General features: G+C 51.7%; 2 protein-coding genes across 9 annotated transcripts; both read left to right on the top strand.

Moving 5' to 3' along the window:
* Positions 1-1,285: 1,285 nt before the first annotated feature.
* On the top strand, positions 1,286-25,761 carry LOC139586176 (polyserase-2-like). 8 transcript variants are annotated; one of them, XM_071419393.1, is made up of 11 exons: positions 1,286-1,542; positions 3,013-3,051; positions 5,383-5,551; positions 7,218-7,484; positions 9,331-9,581; positions 12,823-12,989; positions 15,864-16,095; positions 19,576-19,726; positions 20,865-21,559; positions 23,230-23,360; positions 24,839-25,761. In XM_071419393.1, exons 1-11 carry the CDS (start codon positions 1,488-1,490, stop codon positions 25,664-25,666), a joined length of 2,985 nt encoding a protein of 994 aa, XP_071275494.1. In that variant the 5' UTR covers positions 1,286-1,487; the 3' UTR covers positions 25,667-25,761. The 8 variants fall into 8 exon arrangements, with proteins under 8 accessions (XP_071275494.1, XP_071275490.1, XP_071275491.1 ...); XM_071419389.1 differs by lacking the exon at positions 1,286-1,542 and having other exon boundaries at positions 2,687-3,051; positions 24,839-25,093; positions 25,133-25,761; XM_071419390.1 differs by lacking the exon at positions 1,286-1,542 and having other exon boundaries at positions 2,688-3,051; positions 20,865-20,938; positions 21,023-21,559.
* LOC139586184 (uncharacterized) lies at positions 11,011-12,600 on the top strand. Its single transcript, XM_071419420.1, has 2 exons — positions 11,011-11,774; positions 11,962-12,600. Exons 1-2 carry the CDS (start codon positions 11,320-11,322, stop codon positions 12,542-12,544), a joined length of 1,038 nt encoding a protein of 345 aa, XP_071275521.1. The 5' UTR covers positions 11,011-11,319; the 3' UTR covers positions 12,545-12,600.
* Positions 25,762-27,671: the final 1,910 nt, after the last annotated feature.

Raw genomic sequence — 27,671 nt, forward strand, 5'->3', positions numbered from 1 at the left:
TTGCTCGGAGACGGGGAGGGGCGGGGATTGGTTGCTATGAGAGGCGTGGTTTGCATTTGGAGGCGTGGTTTACGTGCTAGGGGCGTGGTTTGGTTGCTATGAGAGGCGCGGTTTGCGTTTGGAGGCGTGGTTTAAGTGTTGCGAGAAGCGCTGTTTAAATCTGGGGGCGTGACTTTACTGTAAGCGGGCGTGGTTTGAATTTGGAGGCGTGGTTTGGCTGCTGGGGGCGTGGTTTGGTCGCGATGAGAGGCGTGGTTTAAATTCGGAGGCGTGGCTTCAATCTGAGTGGGCGTGGTTTGAATTTGGAGGCGTGGCTTAGTTGTTGGGCTCCAATTTCTGATTTAAAATTCCAATTTTCGCCCCCCAAATTTCCGATTTTTCACCCCAATTTTTTGGGTTAAAGTGTCCTCTTTTCTCCCAAAATCCCCTCTTTTAACCCAAATTTCCCAATTTTTGACTCAAAATTCTCCTTTTTTAGCCCAATTTCTCCATTTTTCACCCTAAAATTCCTTTTTTTTTTGTTTTTTGCGCAAACTCCCAACTTTTGATTTAAAATTCCCCTTTTTGCCCCTAAATTCCCAATTTTTTACCCCAAACCCCCAAATTTTTACCCCAAATCCCCACTTTTTATCTCAAAATTCCCCTTTTTACTCCAAATCCTCCATTTTTTTGCCCCTAAATTCCCTTTTCTCCCCAAATTCCAGAGTTTTGGGTTAAAATTCCCCTTTTTGTCCCCGAATTCCCAAATTTTTCCCCCAAATAAACAATTTTGGGGATAAAATGCCCCTTTTTCCCCTAAATTTCCATTTTCACCCCAAATTCCCAATTTTTGGGTGAAAATTCGCCTTTTTGATCCCAAACCCTCAATTATTTTGCCCCAAAATTCCCAATTTTCGCTTCCAAAGTTCCAATTTTTTTCTTTAAAATTCCCCTTTTCACCCCAATTTCCCAATTTTGGACTCAAAATCCCCTTTTCCCACCCAAACTTTCAAATTTGACCCCAAAATTCCCAAATTTTACCCCCAAATTCACCCCAAAACCCCCCAAATTTCCCGCCGCACTCCCGAGGTGGGCGTGACCACGCTTAAATTTAAATAAAGGGGCGTGGCTTCGGAGTAGGCGCTCCAAATTTAAATAAATGGGCGTGGCTTCCACTGAGACCTTCAAATTTAAATAAAGGGGGGCGGTTTCCTCAGAGCCGCCGCAAATTTAAATAAAGGGGCGTGGCTTCCACAGGGCTCAGGGGCCGCTCTAAATTTAAATAAAGGGGCGTGGTTTCCTCCGAGGGGCGTGGTCAGGCGCGGTGGGCGGGGCTTGGGGCGCCCCAAAAGTCGCCCCAAAAGTCGCGGCCGAGGCCGGGACCCCAAAAACTCCCAAAAAATCCCCAAAAAATCCCCAAAAAATTCCTAAAAAATCCCCCAAAAATCCAAAAAAATCCCAAAAAGTCCCGAAATTGCCCCAAATCTCCTCCCCCCGCCCCTCCCCCCATGTCGCGACAGGTCCCGACAGCGCTGGCGCCGCTGCTGCTGCTGCTGCTCATCCGTGAGTGGGGATTTGGGGCTTTTTGGGGATTTTTTGGGGTTTTTTTGGGGGATTTTGGGGTTTTTGGGGTTTGGGGGTTTTTAAGGGGATTTTTAGGGGGAATTTTGGGGTTTTTTGGGGGGATTTTGGGGTTTTTTGGGGATATTTTGGGATTTTTTAAAATTTTTTTCGGGGGGTTTTTCGGGTTTTTTTGGGGATTATTTTGGGTTTTTTGGGGGATTATTTTGGGCTTTTGGGGGGGATTTTTGGGGATTTTTGGGGGATTTTTTTGGGTTTTCTGGGGATTTTTTGGGGGGATTTTTTGGAGTTTTTTGGGGGATTATTTTGGGGGTTTTTGGAGTTGTTTAGGGGATTATTTTGGGGATTTTTTTTGGTTTTTTGGGGATTTTTTGGGGGGATTATTTTGGGGTTTTGGGGGGATTTTTGGGGTTTTTTTGAGGGATTATTTTGGGGGTTTTTGGGGTTGTTTAGGGGATTATTTTGGGGATTTTTTTTGGTTTTTTGGGGATTTTTTGGGGGGATTATTTTGGGGATTGTTTGGGTTTTTTGGGGGATTATTTTAGGGATTTTTTGGGGTTTTTTTGGCGGATTATTTTGGGGGTTTTTTGGATTTTTTGGGGGGAATATTTTGGGAGTTATTTTGGGGATTATTTTGGGGTTTTTGGGGGGTTTTTTGGGGTTTTGGGGGGGATTTTGGGGTTTTTGGGGGATTTTTAGGGGTTTTTTGGGGGGTTATTTTGGGGTTTTTTGGGTTTTTTGGGGGGATTGTTTTAGGGATTTTTTGGGATTATTTTGGGGATTATTTTGGGGTTTTTTGGGGGATTATTTTGGGGATTATTTTGGGATTTTTTAGGGATTATTTGGGGATTTTTTTGGGGTTATTTTGGGGCCGAGCCCCGGGGGGGTCCCCGGCGTCGGGGGCGGGGCCTCGGGACCGGTCGGACCGGCCCCAAAAAAACCCCAAAAATCACCCGGGGGGTGGGGGAGGGGCCCCAAACAAACCCCAAAAATGAGCCCGGGGCGGTGGGGGAGGGGCGGGGGAAAATTCCTCAAAAATAAAGGGAAAAAAAAACCCCAAAAATTCACCAAAAATTCCCCCAAAATTGACCCGAATCCCCTCAAAATCCCCCCAAAAAATCCCCCAAAATTCACTAAAAAAATCACCTAAAATTCCCCCCAAATTCACTAAATATTCACCCAAAATTTCCTCCAAAAATCTCCAAAAATTCACAAAAAAAATCTCCCAAGAATTCCCCAAAATGCCACCAAAAATCCCCCAAAATTTGCCCCAAAATTTCCCCCAGATTTCCCCAAAAATTGCCCCAAAATCGCCCCAAAATCCCCAAAAATTAAAAAAAAAAATCCCCCCAAAATTCCCCAAAATTTTCCCAAAATTCCCCCAAAATTTCCCCCAAAAAATTCCTAAAATTCCCCAAATTCCCACAAATTTTCCCAATTTTTCCCCAAAAGGTTCCGTGAGCGGCGCCGAGGCGGAGGCGGAGTCAGAATGTGAGTTATGCAAATGAGGTGTGGAATATTCATGAGGGGGGGTGAAAATGGGGGGAAAAAAATCCCAAAAAATTGGGGTGAAAAATAACAAAAAATGGGGAAAATGAGCCAAAAATTTGGGGTAAAAATGGGAAAAAATGGGGAAAAGGACCCAAAAAAATTGGGAAAAAAATCAAAATTTGGGGAAAAAACCCCAAAAATTGGGGAAAAAACCCAAAATGGGGGGGAAAAAATCCCCAAAATTTGGGAAAATGGCTCCAAAAATTGGGATAAGAATCCCCGAAAATGGGAAAATGGGACCAAAAATGGCAAAAAATCTCAAATATGGGGGGGAAACCCCAAACATTTTGGTAAAAAAACCCAAAATTGGGGTTAAAAACCCCAAAAATTGGGGTAAAAAGCCCCAAAATTGGGATTTGGGGAACCCCAAAACCGCCCCTCCCCCACCCCCGCTTTGGCAACCGCGGAATTGGGGGGGGGGGGGGAGGGGCAGGGTGGGGGAGGGGCCCCAAAACCGCCCGGAAACCAAAAATGGGAAATGGAGCCCAAAGGGGCCCAAAAAACCCCAAAATGGCCCCAAAATCCACCCCCAAATCCACCAAAATCCACCCCAAAATCTCCTAAATCCCCTAAAAATGCCCTAAATCCCCCAAAATCCCCCAAATCCCCCCTGAAAGACCCCAAATCCACCCCCAAATCCACCCCAAAAACCCCAAAATGGACCCAAAAAAGCCCCAAAATTCACCAAAATCCAGCCCAAAAATCCCCGAAAAATCCCCCCCTGAAAAACCCCAAAATCCCCTAAAAATGCCCCAAAATCCCCCTGAAATCCCCCAAATTCCCCCAAATCCACCCAAAAACCCCAAAATGGACCCAAAAAAGCCCCAAAATTCACCCCCAATGAGCCCAAATCCACCAAAATCCAGCCCAAAAATCCCCTAAAATCCCCAAAATCCCCCCTGAAAGGCCCCTAAATCCCCCAAATCCCCTAAAAATCCCCCAAAATCCCCCTGAAAAGCCCCTAAATCCCCCAAATCCCCCAAATCCCCTAAAAATCCCCTAAATCCCCTAAAAATGCCCCTAAATCCCCCGTGAAAGACCCAAAAATCCCCCAAATCCACCCCAAAACCCCCTGAAATCACCCCAGAAAGGTTCCTAAAGCCCCCAAAATCCCTCAGAAAGGTTCCTAAACCCCCTAAACCACTGAAAAAATGTTCCTAAACCCCCATAAAATGTTCCTAAAACCCCCAAAATCCCCCAAAAAGGTTCCTAAATCCCCTAAACCACCAAAAAAAAGTTCCTAAATGCCCCAAAAAGGTTCCTAAACCCCCCAAAATCCCCCAAAAAGGTTCCTAAACCCCCCAAAATCCCTCAGAAAGGTTCCTAAATCCCCTAAACCACCAAAAAAATGTTCCTAAACCCCCCGAAAAGGCTCCTAAACCCCCAAATCCCCCTCCAAAATCCCTCAGAAAGGTTCCTAAACCCCCCAGATCACCCCAGAAAGGTTCCTAAACCCCCCAAAATCCCTCAGAAAGGCTCCTAAACCCCCTAAACCGCCAAAAAAAGTTCCTAATCCCCCCAAATCCCCCCCCAAATCCCTCAGAAAGGTTCCTAAATCCCCTAAACTGCCGGAAAAATGTTCCTAAACCCCCCAAAATCCCCCCAAAATCCCCTGAAATCACCCCAGAAAGGTTCCTAAATCCCCCAAATTCCCCCAAAAATCCCTCAGAAAGGTTCCTAAACCCCCTAAACCACCGGAAAAACGTTCCTAAATCCCTCAAAAAGGTTCCTAAACCCCCCAAAATCCTTCAAAAAGGTTCCTAAATCCCCTAAACCACTGAAAAAAATGTTCTTAAACCCCCCATAAAAGGTTCCTAAACCCCCCCAATCCCCCCCCAAATCCCCTGAAATCACCCCAGAATGGTTCCTAAACCCCCCCAAAATCCCTCAAAAATGTTCCTAAATCCCTTAAACCACCGAAAAAATGTTCCTAAATCCCTCAAAAAAGGTTCCTAAATCCCCTAAACCGCCAAAAAAAAGTTCCTAAAGCCCCCCAAATCCCTTTGAAAGGTTCCTAAACCCCCTAAGCCACCAATAAAAGGTTCCTAAACCCCCCAAATCCCCCGCAAAATCCCTCGAAAAGGTTCCTAAATCCCCTAAACCACCGGAAAAAATGCTCCTAAACCCCCCCAAACCGTTCCTAAATCCCCTAAACCCCCTAAAAACGCTCCCTAACCCCCCCAAACCCCTCTGAAATCTCCCCCTCTGTCCCCCCCCAGTATCGGTTCCTAAATCCCCTCTCCCCCTTTTTCTCCCTCCCCTCCCCCGCAGGGTCCGAGTGCGGCCGCTCGCGCTCCCGGGCCCGCGTGGTGGGCGGGGCGGCGGCGCGCGCGGGGCGGTGGCCGTGGGCGGTCAGCCTGAGGCTGGGGGAGGGGCACCGCTGCGGGGGCTCCCTGGTGAGCCCGGAATGGGTGCTGACCGCGGCGCATTGCTTCAAGGGGTGAGCCCAGGGGATTTGGGGTCATTTATGGGGGATTTGGGGTCCCAGTGGGTGCTGACGGCGGCGCATTGCTTCAAAGGGTGAGCCCAGGGGGTTTAGGAGCCTTTTGGGGGGATTTATGGGGATTTGGGGTCATTTATGGGGGATTTGGGGTCCCCGGAGTGGGTGCTGACCGCGGCGCATTGCTTCAAGGGGTGAGCCTGAGGGGTTTAGGAACATTTATGGGGGATTTGGGAACATTGGAATGGGATTTGGGGAGCCCCCAGTGGGTGCTGACGGCGGCGCATTGCTTCAAGGGGTGAGCCCAGGGGGTTTGGGAGCCTTTGGGAGGGGGTTTGGGAGCCTTTTGGGGTGATTTATGGGGATTTGGGGAGCCCCCAGTGGGTGCTGACCGCGGCGCATTGCTTCAAGGGGTGAGCCCAGGGGGTTTAGGAGCCTTTTGGGGTCATTTATGGGGGATTTGGGGTCCCTGGTGACCCCGGAGTGGGTGCTGACCGCGGCGCATTGCTTCAAAGGGTGAGCCTAGGGGGTTTGGGAACATGGAGAGGGGATTTGGGAGCCTTTTGGGGTCCCTGGTGAGCCCCCAGTGGGTGCTGACCGCGGCGCATTGCTTCAAAGGGTGAGCCTAGGGGATTTGGGAACATGGAGAGGGGATTTGGGAACATTGGAATGGGATTTGGGCTCCCTGGTGACGGCCGAGTGGGTGCTGACGGCGGCGCATTGCTTCAAAGGGTGAGCCTAGGGGAGTTAGGAGCCTTTTGGGGGGATTTATGGGGGATTTGGGGTCATTTGGGGTCCCTGGTGAGCCCCCAGTGGGTGCTGACAGCCGCGCATTGCTTCAAAGGGTGAGCCCAGGGGGTTTAGGAGCCTTTGGGAGGGGGTTTGGGAGCCTTTTGGGGTCATTTATGGGGATTTGGGGAGCCCCCAGTGGGTGCTGACCGCGGCGCATTGCTTCAAGGGGTGAGCCTGAGGGGTTTGGGAGCCTTTTGGGGTCACTTGGGGTCCTTTATGGGCATTTGGGGTCCCTGGTGACACCGGAATGGGTGCTGACAGCGGCGCATTGCTTCAAAGGGTGAGCCCGAGGGGTTTAGGAGCCTTTGGGAGGGGATTTGGGAGCCTTTTGGGGTCCCAGTGGGTGCTGACGGTGGCGCATTGCTTCAAGGGGTGAGCCTGAGGGGATTTGGGGTCATTTATGGGGGTTTGGGGAGCCCTCAGTGGGTGCTGACGGCGGCGCATTGCTTCAAAGGGTGAGCCCAGGGGAGTTAGGAACATTGGGGTCATTTAATGGGGATTTGGGAGCCTTTTGGGGGGATTTATGGGGATTTGGGGAGCCCCCAGTGGGTGCTGACAGCGGCGCATTGCTTCAGGGGGTGAGCCCAGGGGGTTTGGGAGCATTGTAATGGGATTTATGGGGTCATTTATGGGCATTTGGGGTCATTTATGGGGGTTTGGGAGCCTTTTGGGGTTCCTGGGGAGCCCCCAGTGGGTGCTGACGGCGGCGCGCTGCCTGCAGGGGTGAGCCCAGGGGAGTTAGGAGCCTTGTGAGGGGATTTGGGAGCCTTGGGGTGAATTTTGGGGTGAATGTCGCTGATTTTGGGTGGTTTGGGACCATTTTTTGATGGTTTTATGGTTTTGGGGCAATTCCCGTGGGTTTTGGGTCCCTCAGGCCCGGGGGTCTCCGGGCTCCTCTGTCCGAGTGGCGAGCGGTGCTGGGCCGGCTGCGGCTGCAGAGTGACCACGAGAGTGACCACGAGAGTGACCACAGCACTGACCACGGCAGTGACCACGGGAGTGACCACAGCACTGACCACTCCAATGGGTCCCGGAGTGACCACCTGAGTGACCACAGCACTGACCACTCCATTGACCACCTGAGTGACCACTGCAATGGGTCCCGGAGTGACCACGGGAGTGACCACTGTGATGGACACAGGTATGGACACGGGAGTGACCACAGGGAGGGACAATGAGGGTGACCCTAAGGATGACCACAGGAGTGACCACAGGGATGGACACAGGAGTGACCACAGCACTGACCACACCACTGACCACAGCACTGACCACCCCACTGACCACACGAGTGACCACTCCAATAGGTCCCAGAGTGACCACCCCACTGACCACCTGAGTGACCACAGCACTGACCACCCCACTGACCACAGGAGTTACCACTGGTATGGACACAGGAGTGACCACAGGGATGGACACAGGAGTGACCACAGCACTGAGCACCCCACTGACCCACCTGAGTGACCACCCCAATGGATCCCAGAGTGACCACAGCAGTGACCACGGGAGTGACCACAAGGCTGACACAGGGATGACCACAGGAGTGACCACCTGAGGGACCACAGGGATGGACACAGGAGTGACCATGGGAGTGACCACAGCACTGACCACAGCACTGACCACCCCACTGACCACTCCAATGGGTCCCAGAGTGACCACAAGAGTGACCACAGGGATGGACAAGAGACTGAACGCTGAGATGGACATGAGAGTGACCACAGGGCTGACCCCAAAAATGACCCCAATACAGCCCACAGGAGTGACCACAGGAGTGACCACTCGAATGTCCCCAGGGCTGACCCCGAGAGTGACCACAGGGATGGACACAGGAGTGACCACAGGGATGGACATGAGGGTGACCACTGGGATGGACACAGGAGTGACCACAGGACTGACCCCAATGTGGCTCCCAGGGATGACCATAGGACCATGAGAGTGGCCACAAGAGTGACCACAGGGATGGACACGAGAGTGACCACAGGAGTGACCACAGGGATGACCCCAAAAATGACCCCAAAAATGACCCCAGTACAGCCCACAGGAGTGACCACCAGAGTGACCACAGGAGTGACCACCAGAATGACCACTCGAATGTCCCCAGGGCTGACCCCGAGAGTGACCACGAGAGTGACCACAGGGATGGACATGAGAATGACCACAAGAGTGACCATGGGAGTGACCATGACAGTGACCACCAGAATGACCACAGGGCTGACCACAGGGATGGACACAGGAGTGACCACAGGGATGGACACAGGAGTGACCACAGAAGTGACTACTGGGATGACCACAGGGATGGACACGAGAATGACCACAGGGATGGACATGAGGGTGACCCTAAAGATGACCACAGGACTGACCACAGCAGTGACCACCAGAGTGACCACTCGATTGTCCCCAGGGCTGACCCCGAGAGTGACCACAGGGATGGACACGAGGGTGACCACAGGAGTGACCACCAGAGTGACCACTTGAATGTCCCCAGAGCTGACCCCAAGAGTGACCCCAGGGCTGACCACCAGAGTGACCACAGGAATGGACACGAGAATGACCACAGGGATGGACATGAGGGTGACCCTATAGATGACCCCAGTACTGTCCGCAGGAGTGACCACCAGAGTGACCACTTGAATGTCCCCAGGGCTGACCCCGAGAGTGACCACAGGGATGGACACAAGAATGACCACAGGGATGGACATGAGGGTGACCACAAGAGTGACCACAGGGATGGACATGAGAGTGACCACAGGAGTGACCACCAGAGTGACCACTCGAATGTCCCCAGGGCTGACCCCGAGAGTGACCACAGGGATGGACATGAGGGTGACCACAGCAGTGACCACCAGAGTGACCACAGGGATGGACACGAGGGTGACCACAGCAGTGACCACCAGAGTGACCACAGGGATGGACAATGGGGATGACCACAGGGATGGACACGAGGGTGACCACAGGAGTGACCACCAGAGTGACCACTCGAATGTCCCCAGCAGTGACCCCAGCACTGACCCCAGCAGTGACCCCGACGCTGACCCTGGCCAGGAGGTGGCCGTGGCCGAGCTCGTTGTCCACGAGCGCTTCCGGGGCGTCCGGGGGGGTCACGACCTGGCCCTGGTGCGGCTCCGGCCTCCGGCCACGCTCGGACCCCGCGTGGGCCCCGTCTGCCTGCCCCTCCCCCACCTCCGGCCGCCCTTCGGCCGCAGCTGCTGGGTCAGCGGGTGGGGACATGTGGCTGAAAATGGTGAGTGACCACTGCTAAAAACCCCAAAATTCACCCCAAAATATCCCATGGTCCCTGCTGGGTCAGCGGGTGGGGGCACGTGGCCGAAAATGGTGAGTGACCACTCCTAAAAATGGTAAAATTTACCCCAAAATATCCCATGGTCCCTGCTGGGTCAGCGGGTGGGGACACGTGGCCGAAAATGGTGAGTGACCACTCCTAAAAATGGTAAAATTCACCCCAAAAATGGTACAAATATCCCATGGTCCCTGCTGGGTCAGCGGGTGGGGACACGTGGCCGAAAATGGTGAGTGACCACTCCTAAAAATGGTAAAATTCACCCCAAAATTGACCCCAAAATATCCCATGGTCCCTGCTGGGTCAGCGGGTGGGGGCACGTGGCCGAAAATGGTGAGTGCCAATAAACCCCAAAATTTACCCCAAAAATGGTGATAATATCCCATGGTCCCTGCTGGGTCAGCGGGTGGGGACACGTGGCCGAAAATGGTGAGTGACCACTGCTAAAAACCCCAAAATTCACCCCAAAAATGGTACAAATGTCCAATGGTCCCTGCTGGGTCAGCGGGTGGGGGCACGTGGCCGAGAATGGTGAGTGCCAAAAACCCCAAAAATGGAGGAATTTACCCCAAAATTCACCCCAAAATATCCCATGGTCCCTGCTGGGTCAGCGGGTGGGGGCACGTGGCTGAAAATGGTGAGTGCCAAAAACCCCAAAAATGGAGGAATTTACCCCAAAATTCACCCCAAAATATCCAATGGTCCCTGCTGGGTCAGCGGGTGGGGGCACGTGGCCGAAAATGGTGAGTGACCACTGCTAAAAACCCCAAAATTTACCCCAAAAATGGTGATAATATCCCATGGTCCCTGCTGGGTCAGCGGGTGGGGTCATGTGGCTGAGAATGGTGAGTGCCAAAAACCCCAAAATTCACCCCAAAATTGACCCCAAAATGTCCAATGGTCCCTGCTGGGTCAGCGGGTGGGGACACGTGGCTGAAAATGGTGAGTGACCACTGCCAAAAACCCCAAAAATGGTAAAATTTACCCCAAAATATCCCATGGTCCCTGCTGGGTCAGCGGGTGGGGACACGTGGCCAAGAATGGTGAGTGCCAAAAACCCCAAAAATGCCCAAATTTACCCCAAAATTCACCCCAAAATATCCCATGGTCCCTGCTGGGTCAGCGGGTGGGGGCACGTGGCTGAGAATGGTGAGTGACCACTCCTAAAAATGGTAAAATTTACCCCAAAATATCCCATGGTCCCTGCTGGGTCAGCGGGTGGGGGCACGTGGCCCAGAATGGTGAGTGACCACTGCTAAAAACCCCAAAATTTACCCCAAAATTTACCCCAAAATTTACCCCAAAATGTCCAATGGTCCCTGCTGGGTCAGCGGGTGGGGGCACGTGGCTGAAAATGGTGAGTGCCAAAAACCCCAAAAACGCCCAAATTTACCCCAAAATTCACCCCAAAAATGGTACAAATATCCAATGGTCCCTGCTGGCCAAAAACGGGGAGTGACCACTGCCAAAAACCCCAAAAATGCTCAAATTCAACCCAAAATTGACCTCAAAAATGGTACAAATGTCCAATGTTCCCTGCTGGCCAAAAACGGTGAGTGACCAGTCCTAAAAATGCCAAAATTCACCCCAAAAATGGTAAAAAATATCCAATGTTCCCTGCCGAAAACGGTGACTGAAAAGTCCTAAAAACCCCAAAATTCACCCCAAAATTCACCCCAAAATGGTACAAATATCCAATGTTCCCTGCTGGCCAAAAACAGGGAGTGACCAGTGCCAAAAACCCCAAAATTCACCCCAAAACACCAGAAAACCCCAAATTTCACCCCCAAAAAATCACAAAAAAAAACAAACCAAAATTCACCCCAAAACTGACCCCAAAACCCCCGATTTTGGCCTCTCTCACCCCAATTTTTTAGGGTTTCTCACTCAGTTTTTTGGGGATTTCTCACCGGATTTTCGGGGGGATTCCTCCCCCAATTTTGGGAGGGGTCTCACCCCAATTTGGGGAGGGGTCTCACCCATTTTTAGGGTCCCTCATCCCAATTTTTGGGGTCTCCAAGCCCCCGATTTTGGCCTTTCTTACCCCATTTTTTTAGGGTTTCTCACTCAATTTTTTGGGGATTTCTCCCCCAATTTGGGGAGTGGTCTCACCCCAATTTGGGGAGGGGTCTCGGGGTTTTTTGGGGAGGGGTCTCAGGACTTCCCGGGCTCCCTCTCCCCAATTTTGGCCTCTCTCACCCCATTTTTTTACCCTTTCTCACCCCATTTTTCACCGTTTCTCACCGGATTTTCGGGGCGATTCCTCCCCCAATTTGGGGAGGGGTCTGGCCCAAATTTGGGGAGGGGTCTCACCCAATTTTAGGGTCCCTCATCCCAATTTTTGGGGTCTCTCAGGCCCCGATTTTGGCCTCTCTCACCCCAATTTTTTAGCGTTTCTCACTCCATTTTTTACCGTTTCTCACTGGATTTTTGGGGGGATTTCTCCCCCAATTTGGGGAGGGGTCTGGCCCCAATTTGAGGAGGGGTCTGACCCCAATTTCAGGCTCCTTCTCCCCAGTTTTTGGCCTCTCTCACCCCATTTTTTTAGCGTTTCTCACCCCATTTTTCACCGTTTCTCACCGGATTTTCGGGCCGATTCCTCCCCCAATTTGGGGAGGGGTCTGGCCCAAATTTGGGGAGGGGTCTCACCCAATTTTAGGGTCCCTCATCCCAATTTTTGGGGTCTCTCAGGCCCCGATTTTGGCCTCTCTCACCCCAATTTTTTAGCGTTTCTCACTCAGTTTTTTACCGTTTCTCACCGGATTTTCGGGGGGATTCCTCCCCCAATTTTGGGAGGGGTCTCACCCCAATTTGGGGAGGGGTCTCACCCATTTTTAGGGTCCCTCATCCCAATTTTTGGGGTCTCCAAGCCCCCGATTTTGGCCTTTCTTACCCCATTTTTTTAGGGTTTCTCACTCAATTTTTTGGGGATTTCTCCCCCAATTTGGGGAGTGGTCTCACCCCAATTTGGGGAGGGGTCTCGGGGTTTTTTGGGGAGGGGTCTCAGGACTTCCCGGGCTCCCTCTCCCCAGTTTTTGGCCTCTCTCACCCCATTTTTTTACCCTTTCTCACCCCATTTTTCACCGTTTCTCACCGGATTTTCGGGGCGATTCCTCCCCCAATTTGGGGCGGGGTCTCCCCCAATTTGGGGAGGGGTCTCAGGGCTCCCTTTGCCCCTCCCCAGTGTCGCTGCCCGCGGGTTCCCCGCTGCAGGAGGCGGAGCTGCCGCTGCTCTCGCCCCTCACCTGTAACTGCCTCCATTCGCACCTGGGCCGCCGCCACCTGGCCCGGCCCGCCCGGCCCGGGATGCTCTGCGCGGGGGGGGCCCGGGGCGGCCGCGGCGCCTGCCAGGTAAAGTGGGGAGGGGGCTTCGAGGGGGGGGGGAAATTGGGGATTTTTGGGGATTTTTTGGGATTTTTTTGGGATTTTTTGGGATTTTTTTGGGATTTTTTTCGAATTTTTTTCGAATTTTTTTGGATTTTTTGGGTGTTTTTTGGGGGATTCGGGAGGTTCAAATGGGTCTGGGGGCAGCCAGGACCTGCCAGGGGATTTGGGGAGGGGTCTCGGGTGGGTTTGAGGGGTTAAATTGGGAATTTTGGGATTTTTTTGGGATTTTTGGGGCGGATCTGGGGGTCCCGGGATGCTCTGCGCGGGGGGGGGCCCGGGGAGGCCGCGGCGCCTGCCAGGTAAAGTGGGGAGGGGGCTTCGAGGGGGGGGGAAATTGAGGATTTTTTGGGGATTTTTTTGGGATTTTTTGGGATTTTTTTGGGATTTTTTTTGAATTTTTTTCGATTTTTTTCGATTTTTTTTGAATTTTTTGGGTGTTTTTTGGGGGTTTTGGGAGGTTAAAATGGGGATTTTAGGGGTTCAAATGGGTCTGGGGGCAGCCAGGACCTGCCAGGGGATTTGGGGAGGGGTCTCGGGTGGGTTTGAGGGGTTAAATTGGGAATTTTGGGATTTTTTTGGGATTTTTGGGGCGGATCTGGGGGTCCCGGGATGCTCTGCGCGGGGGGGGCCCGGGGCGGCCGCGGCGCCTGCCAGGTAAAGTGGGGAGGGGGCTTCGAGGGGGGGGGAAATTGGGATTTTTTGGGGATTTTTTTTGGATTTTTTTGGGATTTTTTTCGAATTTTTTTCGAATTTTTTTGGATTTTTTTGGGGGTTTTGGGAGGTTAAAATGGGGATTTTAGGGGTTCAAATGGGTCTGGGGGCAGCCAGGACCTGCCAGGGGATTTGGGGAGGGGTCTCGGGTGGGTTTGAGGGGTTAAATTGGGAATTTTGGGATTTTTTTGGGATTTTTGGGGCGGATCTGGGGGTCCCGGGATGCTCTGCGCGGGGGGGGGCCCGGGGCGGCCGCGGCGCCTGCCAGGTAAAGTGGGGAGGGGGCTTCGAGGGGGGGGGGAAATTGGGATTTTTTGGGGGTTTTTTTGGGATTTTTTTTGGATTTTTTTTGAATTTTTAGGATTTTTTTCGAATTTTTTTCGAATTTTTTTGGATTTTTTTAAAAATTTTTTCGAATTTTTTTGGATTTTTTGGGTGTTTTTTGGGGGTTTCGCGAGGTTCAAATGGGTCTGGGGGCATCCAGGACCTGTCAGGGAATTTGGGGAGGGGTCTCGGGTGGGATTTGAGGGGTTAAGTGAGGATTTTTTGGGATTTTTTAGGATTTTTTTCGAATTTTTTGTGATTTTTTTTGGGTTTTTTGGGTGTTTTTTGGGGGTTGCGGGAGGTTCAAATGGGTCTGGGGGCGTCCAGGACCTGCCAGGGAATTTGGGGAGGGGTCTCGGGTGGGATTTGAGGGATTAAATTGGGAATTTTGGGGATTTTTTTTGAATTTTTTTCGAATTTTTTGTGATTTTTGGGGGGTTTTTGGGGGTTTGCGGAGGTTCAAATGGGTCTGGGGGCGTCCAGGACCTGCCAGGTAAAATGGGGAGGGGGCTTCGAGGGGGGGGTGAAATTGGGATTTTTTTGGGGATTTTTGGGGATTTTTTGGGGATTTTTTGGGGGATTTTTTTGGGATTTTTTTAAAAATTTTTTTCGATTTTTTGGGGATTTTTTTTGAATTTTTTTCGAATTTTTTTGGATTTTTTGGGGGTTTTGGGAGGTTAAATTGGGATTTTAGGGGTTCAAATGGGTCTGGGGGCGTCCAGGACCTGCCAGGTAAAATGGGGAGGGGTCTCGGGTGGGATTTAAAGGGTTAAATTGGGATTTTTGGGGATTTTGGGGGATTTTTTTTTTAATTTTTGGGGATTTTTTTTTTGAATTTTTGGGGGATTTTTTTGGATTTTTTTGGGATTTTTTTGGATTTTTTGGATATAGTTTGGGGATATTTTGGGAGCATTTTGGGGAAGTTTTTAGGATTTTTTTGGGGATATTTTAGGGATATTTTAGGGATATTTTGGGGATGTTTTGGGGATGTTTTGGGGACATTTTTAGGATTTTTTTAGGATATTTTAGGGACGTTTTGGATTTGGACGATTTTTTTGGATTTTTTTGGGATTTTTTTGGATTTTTTGGATATAGTTTGGGGATATTTTGGGGACATTTTGGGGATATTTTTAGGATTTTTTGGGGGTCGTTTTGGGGATATTTTGAGCACATTTTGGGGATATTTTGGGGATATTTTTGGGGACCTTTTGGGGATATTTTGGGGACATTTTGAGGACGTTTTGGGGTTATTTTGGGGATATTTTTAGGGATATTTCAGGAACATTTTGGGGATATTTTAGGGATATTTTGGGGACATTTTGGAGATATTTTTAGGATTTTTTGGGAGATAGTTTGGGGATATTTTGGGGATGTTTTGGGGATATTTTAGGGATATTTTTGGAGACGTTTTGGGGATATTTTTGGGGACGTTTTGGGGATATTTTGGGGATATTTTTGGGGACGTTTTGGGGATATTTTGGGGACATTTTGGGGATATTTTTAGGATTTTTTGGGAGATAGTTTGGGGATATTTTGGAAATATTTTGGGGATATTTTGGGGATGTTTTGGGGATATTTTGGGGATGTTTTGGGGTTATTTTAGGGATATTTTTAGGGATATTTCGGGGACATTTTGGTGATATTTTTGGCGACATTTTGGGGATATTTTGGGACATTTCTCAGCGCTGTTTTTTTGCCTCTTTCTCATGGTTTTTTTTAATATCTCCGCCATTTTCTGTGCTATTTCCACGCGGTTTTTTGCATTTTTTTTCCCCTCTTTTCCCCCTTTTTTTGCCCCTCCAGGCGGACTCGGGGGGCGCCGTTACCTGCGGGGGGTTCCCGGGGGGGCGCTGGGTGCAGTTCGGGGTCCTGAGCTTCGCCCTGGGCTGCGCCCGCCCCAACGGCCCCGCCCTGGCCACGGCCCTGGGCGGGGCCCACTCGCGGTGGCTGCAGCGGCGCCTCCCCCCCAGCGCCTTCCTCAGAGAGCCCCCGGGACCCCCCCCGGACCCCGCGGCCGAGGTCGGCATCTGCTACGGTGAGACCCCTCCCCAAATGCCCGGAATTCACCCCAAAAAAATCCCCATAAAAATCCCCATAAAAATCCCTAAAAACGGCCCCAAAATCCCTCGAAACTGCCCCAAAATCCTGCCCCAAAATCCCCCTAAACCGGGGATGGAGGTCGGGATCTGCTACGGTGAGACCCCTCCCCAAATCCCCGAAATTCACCCCAAAAAATCCCCATAAAAATCCCCATAAAAATCCCTAAAAACTGCCCCAAAATCCCTCGAAATTCCCCCAAAATCCTGCCCCAAAATCCCCCTAAACTGGGGATGGAGGTCGGGATCTGCTATGGTGAGACCCCTCCCCAAATCCCCGGAATTCACCCCAAAAAATCCCCATAAAAATCCCCATAAAAATCCCCATAAAAATCCCTAAAAACTGCCCCAAAATCCCTTGAAATTCCCCCAAAATCCCTAAAAATGGCCCCAAAATCCAGCCCCAAAATCCCCCCCTAAACCGGGGATGGAGGTCGGCATCTGCTACGGTGAGACCCCTCCCCAAAATCCCGGAAATTCACCCCAAAAAAATCCCCATAAAAATCCCCATAAAAATCCCTAAAAACTGCCCCAAAATCCCTCGAAATTCCCCCAAAATCCTGCCCCAAAATCCCCCCATAAACCGGGGATGGAGGTCGGGATCTGCTACGGTGAGACCCCTCCCCAAATCCCCGGAATTCACCCCAAAAAAATCCCCATAAAAATCCCCATAAAAATCCCCATAAAAATCCCCATAAAAATCCCTAAAAACCCCAAAATTCCCCCAAAATCCCCCCCTAAACCGGGGATGGAGGTCGGGATCTGCTACGGTGAGACCCCTCCCCAAATTCCTGAAATTCACCCCAAAAAAATCCCCATAAAAATCCCCATAAAAATCCCCCAAAAAATCCCCATAAAAATCCCTAAAAACGGCCCCAAAATCCCTCGAAACTGCCCCAAAATCCCTCCAAACTGCCCCAAAATCCTGCCCCAAAATCCCCCTAAACCGGGGATGGAGGTCGGGATCTGCTACGGTGAGACCCCTCCCCAAATCCCCGGAATTCACCCCAAAAAAATCCCCATAAAAATCCCCATAAAAATCCCCATAAAAATCCCTAAAAACTGCCCCAAAATCCCTCGAAATTCCCCCAAAATCCTGCCCCAAAATCCCCCCATAAACCGGGGATGGAGGTCGGGATCTGCTATGGTGAGACCCCTCCCCAAATCCCTGAAACTCCCCCAAAAATCCCCATAAAAATCCCCATAAAAATCCCCATAAAAATCCCTAAAAACCCCAAAATTCCCCCAAAATTCCCCCAAAATCCCCCCCTAAACCGGGGATGGAGGTCGGGATCTGCTACGGTGAGACCCCTCCCCAAATCCCAGAAATTCACCCCAAAAAAATCCCCATAAAAATCCCCATAAAAATCCCCCAAAAAATCCCCATAAAAATCCCTAAAAACGGCCCCAAAATCCCTCGAAACTGCCCCAAAATCCCTCCAAACTGCCCCAAAATCCTGCCCCAAAATCCCCCTAAACCGGGGATGGAGGTCGGGATCTGCTACAGTGAGACCCCTCCCCAAATCCCCGAAATTCACCCCAAAAAAATCCCCATAAAAATCCCATAAAAATCCCCATAAAAATCCCTAAAAACTGCCCCAAAATCCCTCGAAATTCCCCCAAAATCCCCCAAAATTCCCCCAAATTCCCCCCTAAACCAGGGATGGAGGTTGGGGTCTGCTACGGTGAGACCCCTCCCCAAATCCCCGGAATTCACCCCAAAAAAATACCCCAAAAAATCCCTAAAACCTGCCCCAAAATCGCTAAAAACTGCCCCAAAATCCTGCCCCAAACCCTTCCCTGAAATACCCAAAAATCCCCCCAAAAAATCCAGAAAAAATCCCCAAAAAATCCCTCCAAAATTCCCCAAAAATCCCCTCAAAAAATCCCATAAAATCCGCTCACAACAGCCCCAAAATCCTGCCCCAAACGCCTCTCCAAAATACCTAAAAAAATCCCTTAAAAATCCCCCAAAAATCCTTTAAAATCGCAAAAAAATCCCCCAAAAATTCCCCCCAAAAAAATCCCCCAAAAAATCCCGCCAAAATCCCGGAAAAAATCCCATAAAATCCGCTCAAAACCGCCCCAAAATCCTGCCCCAAACCCCTCCCTAAAATCCCAAGAAATCCCCGTAAAAATCCCATTAAAATTCCATCAAAGCCGCCCAAAAATCCTGCCCCAAACCCCTCCCTAAAATCCCCAAAAACCCCCCCAAATTCCCCCAAAAATGAAAAAAGAAAATCCCTTAAAAGCCCCCCAAAAATCCTCTAAAAAATGCCCCAAAATGCCTTAAAAATCTGAAAAATCCCTCAAAACCAGCCTGAAATCCTGCCCCAAACCCGGCCCCAAAAAACTCCAAAAAAATCCCCCAAAAATTCCCCCCCAAAATCCCCAAATTTTCCCCCAAGTTCTGCCCCTTCCCCTCCCCCACCCCAAATTCTGACCCCACCCCAAATTTTAACTCCGCCCCCCACTATGACCCCGCCCCTCCCACAAATCGGACCCCGCCCCTCCCATTGACCCCGCCCCTCCCATTGACCCCGCCCCCTCGTTTCTGACTCCGCCCTTTCATTTCTGACCACGCCCCCTCATTTTGACCACGCCCCATCCCCCATTGACCCCTCCCGTATTCTGACCCCGCCCTCTCATTTATGGCACCGCCCCCTTTGACCACGCCCACAAATCTGACCCCACCCCGCCCCAAAATCTGACCCCTCCCCCTCAATCTGACCCCACCCCTTCATTCTGACCCCGCCTCAAACCTTGACCACGCCCCCAATTCTGACCCCACCCCTCCCTCCTTGACCCCTCTCTTCTCATTATGGCCCCGCCCCATCCCTAACCCCACCCCCTCATTCCTGACCCCGCCCATTTGTGACTGCATCCCCTCATTCCTGACCCTGCCCCCCATTCCTAACCCCGCCCCCCCATTCCTAACCCCACCCACTCATCCGTAACCCCGCCCCCATTCCCGGCCCCGCCCCCTGAATCTGGCCCCGCCCCCATCCCTAACCCCGCCCCCCGGTTCTGGCCCCGCCCCCTGACTCTGGCCCCTCCCCCATTGTCCCCGCCCCATCCCTAACCCCACCCCCATCCTGATCCCGCCCCCCATTCCTGACCCTGCCCCTCCCCATTGACCCCGCCCCCATTCCTGACCCCGCCCTCCCCATTCCTGACCACGCCCCCATTTCTGATCCCACCGCCTCCTTCCTGACCCCGCCCCCATTGACCCCACCCCCATTCCTGACCTTGCCCCTCCCACATTGACCCCGCCCCTCATTCCTGACCCCACCCCCTCATTTCTGACCCCGCCCCCCATTCCTGACTCTGCCCCCACTCCTGACCCCACCCCCCATCCCTAACCCCGCCCCCCATTCCCGGCCCCGCCCCCTGACTGTGGCCCCTCCCCCTCTCCCCAGGCTGCGGCTCCATGGGGGGTCCCCCCGTGCCCCTCCCCCCGCCCCCGCGCTGGCCCTGGGGGGTCTCCCTGCGGGGGGGGGAGGGGCGGCGCTGCGGGGGGGCCCTGCTGGGGGGGGGCTGGGTCCTCACCGCCGCCAGCTGCTTCCTGGGGTGAGTCATTAATTCATTAATTATTCATTAATTAGTGTTAATTGATAGTCACTGATCGTTGTCTATGGGAGTTATCCTGGAATTAACACGAAATGTTGAAAAAATTGCATGAAATTAACCCAAATTAACCCAAAATTCACCTCCCGGCTGCTTCCTGGGGTGAGTCACTTAATTCATTAATTACTCGTTAATTAGCGTTAATTAACGTGTGTCAGTGTTTATTAATGGGAGTTATCCTGGAATTAACATGAAATGTTGAAAAAATTGCACGAAATTAACCCAAATTAACCCAAATTAACCCAAAATTCACCCCCCAGCTGCTTCCTGGGGTGAGTCACTTAATTAATTAATTACTCGTTAATTAGCCTTAATTGATACGTATCAGTGTTTATTAATGGGAGTTATCCTGGAATTAACACGAAATGTTGAAAAAATTGCATTAAATTAACCCAAATTAACCCTAATTAACCCCCCGGCTGCTTCCTGGGGTGAGTCATTTAATTAATTAATCACTAATTAGCGTTAATTGATTGTTATTGATTGTTATCTATGGGAGTTATCCTGGAATTAACGCGCAATGTAGAAAAAATTGCATGAAATTAACCCAAATTAACCCAAATTAACCCTAATTAACCCTAATTAACCCAAAATTCACCTCCCGGCTGCTTCCTGGGGCGAGTCATTAATTAATTAGGCATAATTAGCGTTAATTAATGTGCATCAATATTTAATAATGGGAATTATCCTGGAATTAACACGAAATGTTGAAAAAATTGCACAAAATTGCACAAAATTAACCCAAATTAACCCTAATTAACCCTAATTAACCCAAAATTCAGGCCCCGGCTGCTTCCCCGGGCGAGCCATTTATTAATTAGCGGTAATTAATATTTATTAGTGGTAATTAATAGCGGTAATTTATATTTATTAGTGGTAATTAATATTTATTAATGGGGATTAAACTGGAATTAACGTGAAATCCCCAAATTAACGGAAATTATTCCAACATTCGCTTGATCAGGTGAGTGATTAGACTAAATTAGCATTAATTAATATTCATTAACGATAATTAATGATGTAACCACCCCAAAAATCCCCAAATTTTCCCCAAATTTTTTTCCCCATTTTTCCCCCGCAGGGCTCAGGACCCCGAGGCCTGGGAGGCGGAGCTCTGGGGGGCGGAGCTTGGAAGCCCCGCCCCCTCTCCATCAGGCCTCTCCCCCTGTCCTTCAGGCCCCTCCCCTTCCCATTCTGACTCCTCCCCTTCTGATTCAGGCCCCTCCCCCTCTCCATCAGGCCCCTCCCCCTCTCCATCAGGCCCCTCCCCCTCCAATTCTGACCCCTCCCCCGGCCCCTCCCCCTTGGTTGGCTCCTCCCTCTTCCCATCTGGCCCCTCCCCTTCCCATCCTGACCACTCCCATTCTGGCCCCGCCCTCTCAGGCTCCTCCCACCCCGACAGCCCCTCGCATTCAGGCCCCTCCCCTTCCCCTTCAGACCCCGCCCATCCCGGTCCCACTACCTCAGGCCCCTCCCCTTCCCCTTCAAGCCCCTCCCATCCTGGCCCCTCCCCCTCTGACTCCACCCCTCCAAGCCCCGCCCCCTCCATAGGCCCCGCCCCCCGCGGTTCCCGCCTCCACCTCCACGGGGCCTTTGCGGGGGCGGGGCCTGAGGGGGCGGGGCCGGACCTGGCGCTGCTGCAGCTCCGCCCCTCGCCCACCTGGGGGCCGCACCTGCGGCCGCTCTGCGCCCCCTACCGGGACCACCTGGCCACGCCCACCCTGCGCCCGGCCACGCCCACCGCCTACCGGGGAACCTGCTGGGCCCTGCTGCCAGGTGAGGGGGCGGGGCTGGGCTGGGACACGCCCACACTGTGGGCCTGGCCACGCCCGCCGTTAACCTGGGGGGCACCCACAATGCACCTGGGCACGCCTGGCCACGCCCAGCGGGCAACTGGCCACGCCCACCATGGACCTGGGCACACCTGGATCACTTTTGGGCACCCCTGGGCACACCCGGGTGGTACCTGGGATACACCGGGGCACACCTGGGCACACCTGGATCCCCTTTTGGCACCTCTGGATCACTTTTGGGCACACCTGGGGGCACCCACAATGCACCTGGGCACACCTGGCCACGCCCACCGGGCACCTGGGCACACCAGGATCACTTTTGGGCACACCTGAGATACACCTGGGGCTCACCTGGGGCACACCTGGATCACTTTTTGGCACACCTGGGGCACATCTGGATCACTTTTTGGCACCGTGGATCACTTTTGGGCACACCTGGGGCACACCTGGGCACATCTGGATCACTTTTTGGCACCCTTGGATCACTTTTGGGCACACCTGGGGCTCACCTGGGCACACCTGGATCACTTTTTGGCACCTCTGGATCACATTTGGGCACCTCTGGATCACTTTTTAGCACACCTGGGCACACCTAGGGCACACCTGGATTGCTTTTGGGCACACCTGGGGCTCACCTGGGCACACCTAGGGCACAGCTGGATCACTTTTTGGCACCCTGGGATGACTTTTTGGCACACCTGCATCACGTTTGGGCAGACCTGGGGCACACATGGGGCACACCTGGATCACTTTTGGGCACCCCTGAGATACAGCTGAGCACACCTGGATCACTTTTTGGCACTCTGGATCACTTTTTGGCACCTCGGATCACTTTTGGGCACACCTGGATCACTTTTTAGCACACCTGGGGCTCACCTGGGCACACCTGGGGCACACCTGGATCACTTTTTAGCACCCCGGATCACTTTTGGGCACACCTGAGATACACCTGGGGCACCCTTGGATCACTTTTGGGCACACCTGGGGCTTACCTGGGCACACCTGGTTCATTATTTGGCACCCCGGATCACATTTGGGCACACCTGGGGCACACCTGGATCACTTTTTGGCACCCTGGATCACATTTGGGCACACCTGGATCACTTTTTGGCACCCCGGATCACTTTTTAGCACAACTGGGGCACACCTGGATCACTTTTTAACACACCTGGATCACTTTTTAGCACACATGGATCACTTTTGGGCACACCTGAGATACACCTAGGGCACAACTGGATCACTTTTTGGCACACCTGGGACACACTTGGATCACTTTTGGGCACCCTGGATCACACTTGGGCACACCTGGATCACATTTGGGCACATCTGGATCACTTTTTAGCACACCTGGGTACACCTGGATCACTTTTTGGCACCTCCGGATCACTTTTTGGCACCCCGGATCACATTTAGGCACGCCTGGGGCACGCCTGGATCACTTTTTGGCACACCTGGGCACCCCTGGATCACTTTTTGGCACTCTGGATCACTTTTGGACACACCTGGGCACACCTGGGGCACACCTGGGTACACTTGGACACACCTGGGGCACACCTGGGCACACCTGGATCACTTTTTGGCACACCTGGGGCACCCCTGGATCCCTTTTTGGCACCCCTGGATCACTTTTTGGCACCCCGGATCCCTTTTTAGACCCCGGGGACCCCGCCCGGCTCCGCCCGGCCCAGGTGAGCCCCGAGCGCTGCCCCCAAAATCCCGAAAACGACGGAAACGGCCCCAAAAACCCCGAGAGTTTCTGCATCAACGGCACCCACGGGGGACAGGTGGGAAATCTGGGGGGAAAAACGGGGATTTTGGGAAAATTTTGGGAAAATTTTGGGGAAAATTTTGGGAAAATTTGAGGAAAAATTCGGGAAATTTTGGGGGGGAATTTCGGGGAGGATTTGAGGGATTTTGAGGGGAATTTTGTGGAAAATTTTGGGACAATTTGGGGAAAAGATTGGGGGGAAACTTGGAGAATTTGGGGGAAATTTTGGGATTTTAGGGAAAATTTTGGGGGAAATTTTTTTTTTTTAATTGAAGGAATTTTGAGGAAATTTCTGGGGAAATTGGGGCAATTTTGAGGGCTTTTAGGGGGGAATATTGGGGGATTTTGGGGGAAATTTGGGGTATTTTGGGACCATTTTTGGGGCTAATTTGGGGGCTGATTTTGGGGCCATTTTTGGGGTGAATTTTGGGTTATTTTGGGGCATTTTTGGGGCCCTTTCTGGGGTTGATTTGGGGATATTTTGGGGCAATTTTTGGGGTAATTTGGGGCCATTTTTGGGGCCCTTTTGGGGATATTTAGGGGTTGATTCTGGAGCATTTTTTGGGTTATTTTGGGGCCGGTTTTGGAGCTGATTTTTGGGGTATTTCAGGGTGGATTTTGGGGTATTTTGGGGCCTTTTCTGGGGTTGATTTTGGGGCTATTTTGTGGGATTTTGGGGCCAATTTGGGGTTAATTTTTGGGCGTTTTTTGGGGCATTTCAGGGCTGCTTTGGGGCCATTTTGGGGTTATTTTGAGGCGAGTTTTGGGGTATTTTGGGCTGGATTTGGGGTTGATTTTGGGGCAGTTCTGGAGTTGATTTTGGGGCTATTTTTGGGTGATTTTGTGGCCATTATTGGGGCAATTTTTAGGATATTTTGGGGGAAATTTGGGACCATTTTGGAGGTGGTTTTGGCTTGATTTTGGGGCCATTTTGGGGTTGATTTTTGGGGCAATTTTGGGGGAATTTTCAGACCATTTTCGGGGGGGTTTTGGCTTTATTTTGGAGCCGTTTTGGGGTTGATTTTGGGGCAATTTTGGTGTATTTTAGGGTGGGTTGGTTTTTTGGTTTTGGGGTTGTTTTTGTATTTTGGGGCCATTTTGGGGTCGATTTTTGGGGCAATTTTGATGCATTTCAGGGTGGGTTTTTTTGGGTTTTTTTTTTGTATTTTGGGGCCATTTTGGGGTCGATTTTTGGGGCAATTTTGATGCATTTCAGGGTGGGTTTTTTTGGGGTTTTTTTTTGTATTTTGGGGCCATTTTGGGGTTGATTTCTGGGACAATTTCGATGCATTTCAGGGTGGGGTTTTTTGGGGTTTTTTTTGTATTTTGGGGCCATTTTGGGGTCGATTTTTGGGGCAATTTCGATGCATTTCAGGGTGGGTTTTTTGCAGGTCTTTTTTCTACTTTGTGTCCATTTTTTGGGCATTTCAGGACCCGAACGAACCCCAAATTAATTCCTTTTTTCCCTGTTTTTTTTGGGGGGGGTTCCAAAAGGAGGAATTCCTGGGCTCCCCCCTGGCCTGCGAGGAGCGGGGGCTGTGGTTCCTGGTGGGCGTGGCCGCCCCCCCGAGTGGGCGGGGCCCCCCCAGGTTCACCTGGGTGCCCCCCCACGAGCGCTGGATCTCGGGGGTCGCCCGCGAGGTTTTGTTCGCCGAGGCCCCCCCGGACCCCCGGGACGAGGAGAGGGAGGAGCAACAGGGGGACCCCGAGTCCGCCGGGGGGGACCCCGAAACTGGGGGGGACCCCGAGCTCGGGGGGGGGGACCCCGAAACTGGGGGGGACCCCGACTTTGGGGGCGGCTGGGGGCACCTAAATGGGTCTGGGAGCTCCGAAATGCCCGGAAATTTGGGGAGCCCCGGAAATTTGGGGAGCCCGGAAAATTTGGGGACCCCGGGACCCACAGGAAACCCAGGAAATTTGGGGACCCCCGAAAATTTGGGGAGCCCCGGAAATTTGGGGACCCCTGGACCCACACGAGACCCTGAAAATTTGGGGACCCCCGGACCCACAGGAAACCCAGGAAATTTGGGGAGCCCCGGAAATTTGGGGAGCCCCGGACCCACACGAGACCCAGAAATTTTGGGGACCCCTGAAAATTTGGGGACCCCCGGACCCACAAGAAACCCAGGAAATTTGGGGACCCCCGAAAATTTGGGGACCCCCCCCGAAAATTCGGGGACCCCCATGACGTCACCAAGCCCCGAAATTTCAGGGACGCCCCCCAATATTTTGGGGATCCCCCCAGACAATTGGGGGGACCCCGAGGCCTGGGCTGAGCCCGAACCCCCCCGGGACCCCGAAATTGGGGGGAGCCCCCCCTAAAAACCAATGGGGCCCCCGATTTTGGGGCATTTTGGGGGGATTTTGGGGGATTTTGGGGGGTTTTGGGCAATAAAACGGTGACGGATCTGCAGAGACCCCGCCTCGGGTTTGGGTTTTTTTTTTTGGGGGGGTCCTCAAAGAAATTTGGGGGTGACCCCGCTGAAAAAATGGCATTTTGGGGTTTCCCAAAAAAAAATCCCAAATTGTCACAAACGGGATCCTCGGGAGGCGCTGAAAAAATGCAAAATCCCCTCAAAAAAATCCCAAATCAGCTCAAAAATTAAAAATCTTCCCCAAAAAAAAAAGGGAAAACTGCCCCCCAAAAATAGAAAATTTCCCATAAAAACCGAATTCCCCCCAAAAACCCCCAAAATTTCCCAAAGAACGTCAAAACTGCCCCCAAAAAAATCAAATCCCTCCAGAAAAATAAGCCCAAAATTCCCCCAAAACGACTTAAAAACAACCAAAAAACCCGAAATAAACCCAAATTATCCACGAAAAAAACCCGAAAAAATCCCAAACCATCCCCAAAACCCAAACCGCTCCCCAAAAATCCCCAAAATCCCCCCCAAAAAACCCCTAAGCCCCCACTAAAAATTAAAAAATGTCCCAAACCGCCGAAACAAACAAAAAACGCCTCCCAAAAACCAGAAATGTCCCCCGAAAAACCCAAAATCTCCGCAAAAAAAGCCCAAAACGCCGCAAAAATAAAAAAGAACCTAAAAAACAACAAAACTCGCCCCAAAAGACTCCAAAACGTCCCCAAAATAACAAAAAAAAACCCCCCAAAAATCCCAAAATGCCCCAAAAAACCCCATCCCCTCCCCCACCCCCTTTTGTGGCGCTCCGAACACGGAAGCGCCTCGGCCCCGCCCCCTTTTCCATCTCCAGCCAATCAGGGCCTATTCCCGGGTCCCAGGTCAACCAATCAGCGCCGATCCCTCCCCGGAAGTCGCTCCCCCAGCCCAGTTCCGGCTCAGCCAATCAGCGCCGATCCCTACCCGGAAGTCGCGCCCCCAGCTCAGTCCCGGCTCAGCCAATCAGCGCCGGTCCCTCCCCGGAAGTCGCTCCCCCAGTCCAGTCCCGGCTCAGCCAATCAGCGCCGGTCCCTACCCGGAAGTCGCTCCCTCAGCTCAGTCCCGTCCCAGCCAATCAGCGCCGGTCCCTCCCCGGAAGCCCCGCCCCCAGCCCGGTCCTAGCGCCGCCGCCGCTCCCAGGTGAGGATCGGGGACCCCTCCCCCACCCCCACCCCCCCAAAATAAACCCGGGGGGGGCCCCCCGAGCCCCTCCCCCCCCGCCCCGAGACTCCGCCCCCAACACCCCAAAAAATTTGGGAAAAAACGCGGAAAAAAAAAAAAGAGAAAAAAGAAAAAAAAAAAACCGGAAAAAAAACCGAAAAAAAAGGGGGAAATTTCTGCCCCTTCCCACACCCGGAATTGAGGAAATTTTCCCCAAAAATATTTTAGGGATTCCCCGACCCCACCCCCACCCCTAAAATATACCCCGCCCCCCCCAAAAAAAAAAAAGAAAAAAAAAAACCCACAAAAATTGAAATTAAAAAAAAGGCCCCCAAAATGGGGATTTCTCTGCCCCTTCCCCACCCTAAAAAAATCCCAAAATTTCCCCCAAAATTTGGTATTCCGGTCCCCTCCCCGACCCCTAAAATATCCTCCCAAAAACCCCCCAAAAATTAAAACAAAAAAAACACCCAAAAATCCCCCAAAAATTAAAAAAAAAAGGGAATTTCCCAGCCGTCCCCCACGCCTAAAAAAACCTCTCCAGGATTCCCAAAATTCCCTCAAAACTCTCCCAAAATTCCCCCAAAAAATTCCCTAAAAATGTGGGAGACACGCCCCTCCCCCACCCCCCCCCAAAAAAAATCCCCGAAAAACAAAAAAATTCCAAAAAAATAAAATGAAATTTTCCCCCAAAATTTCGGGGGAAAAGAGAATTTTCCACCCCTCCCCCACCCCTAAAAAAAAAGCCCCTTCAGAATTCCCAAAAT

This window comes from Agelaius tricolor, unplaced genomic scaffold (genome assembly GCF_023055355.1).
Source record: "Agelaius tricolor isolate 1412-34295 unplaced genomic scaffold, bAgeTri1.0.p SCAF_107, whole genome shotgun sequence".
NCBI classification, from domain to species: domain Eukaryota; kingdom Metazoa; phylum Chordata; class Aves; order Passeriformes; family Icteridae; genus Agelaius; species Agelaius tricolor.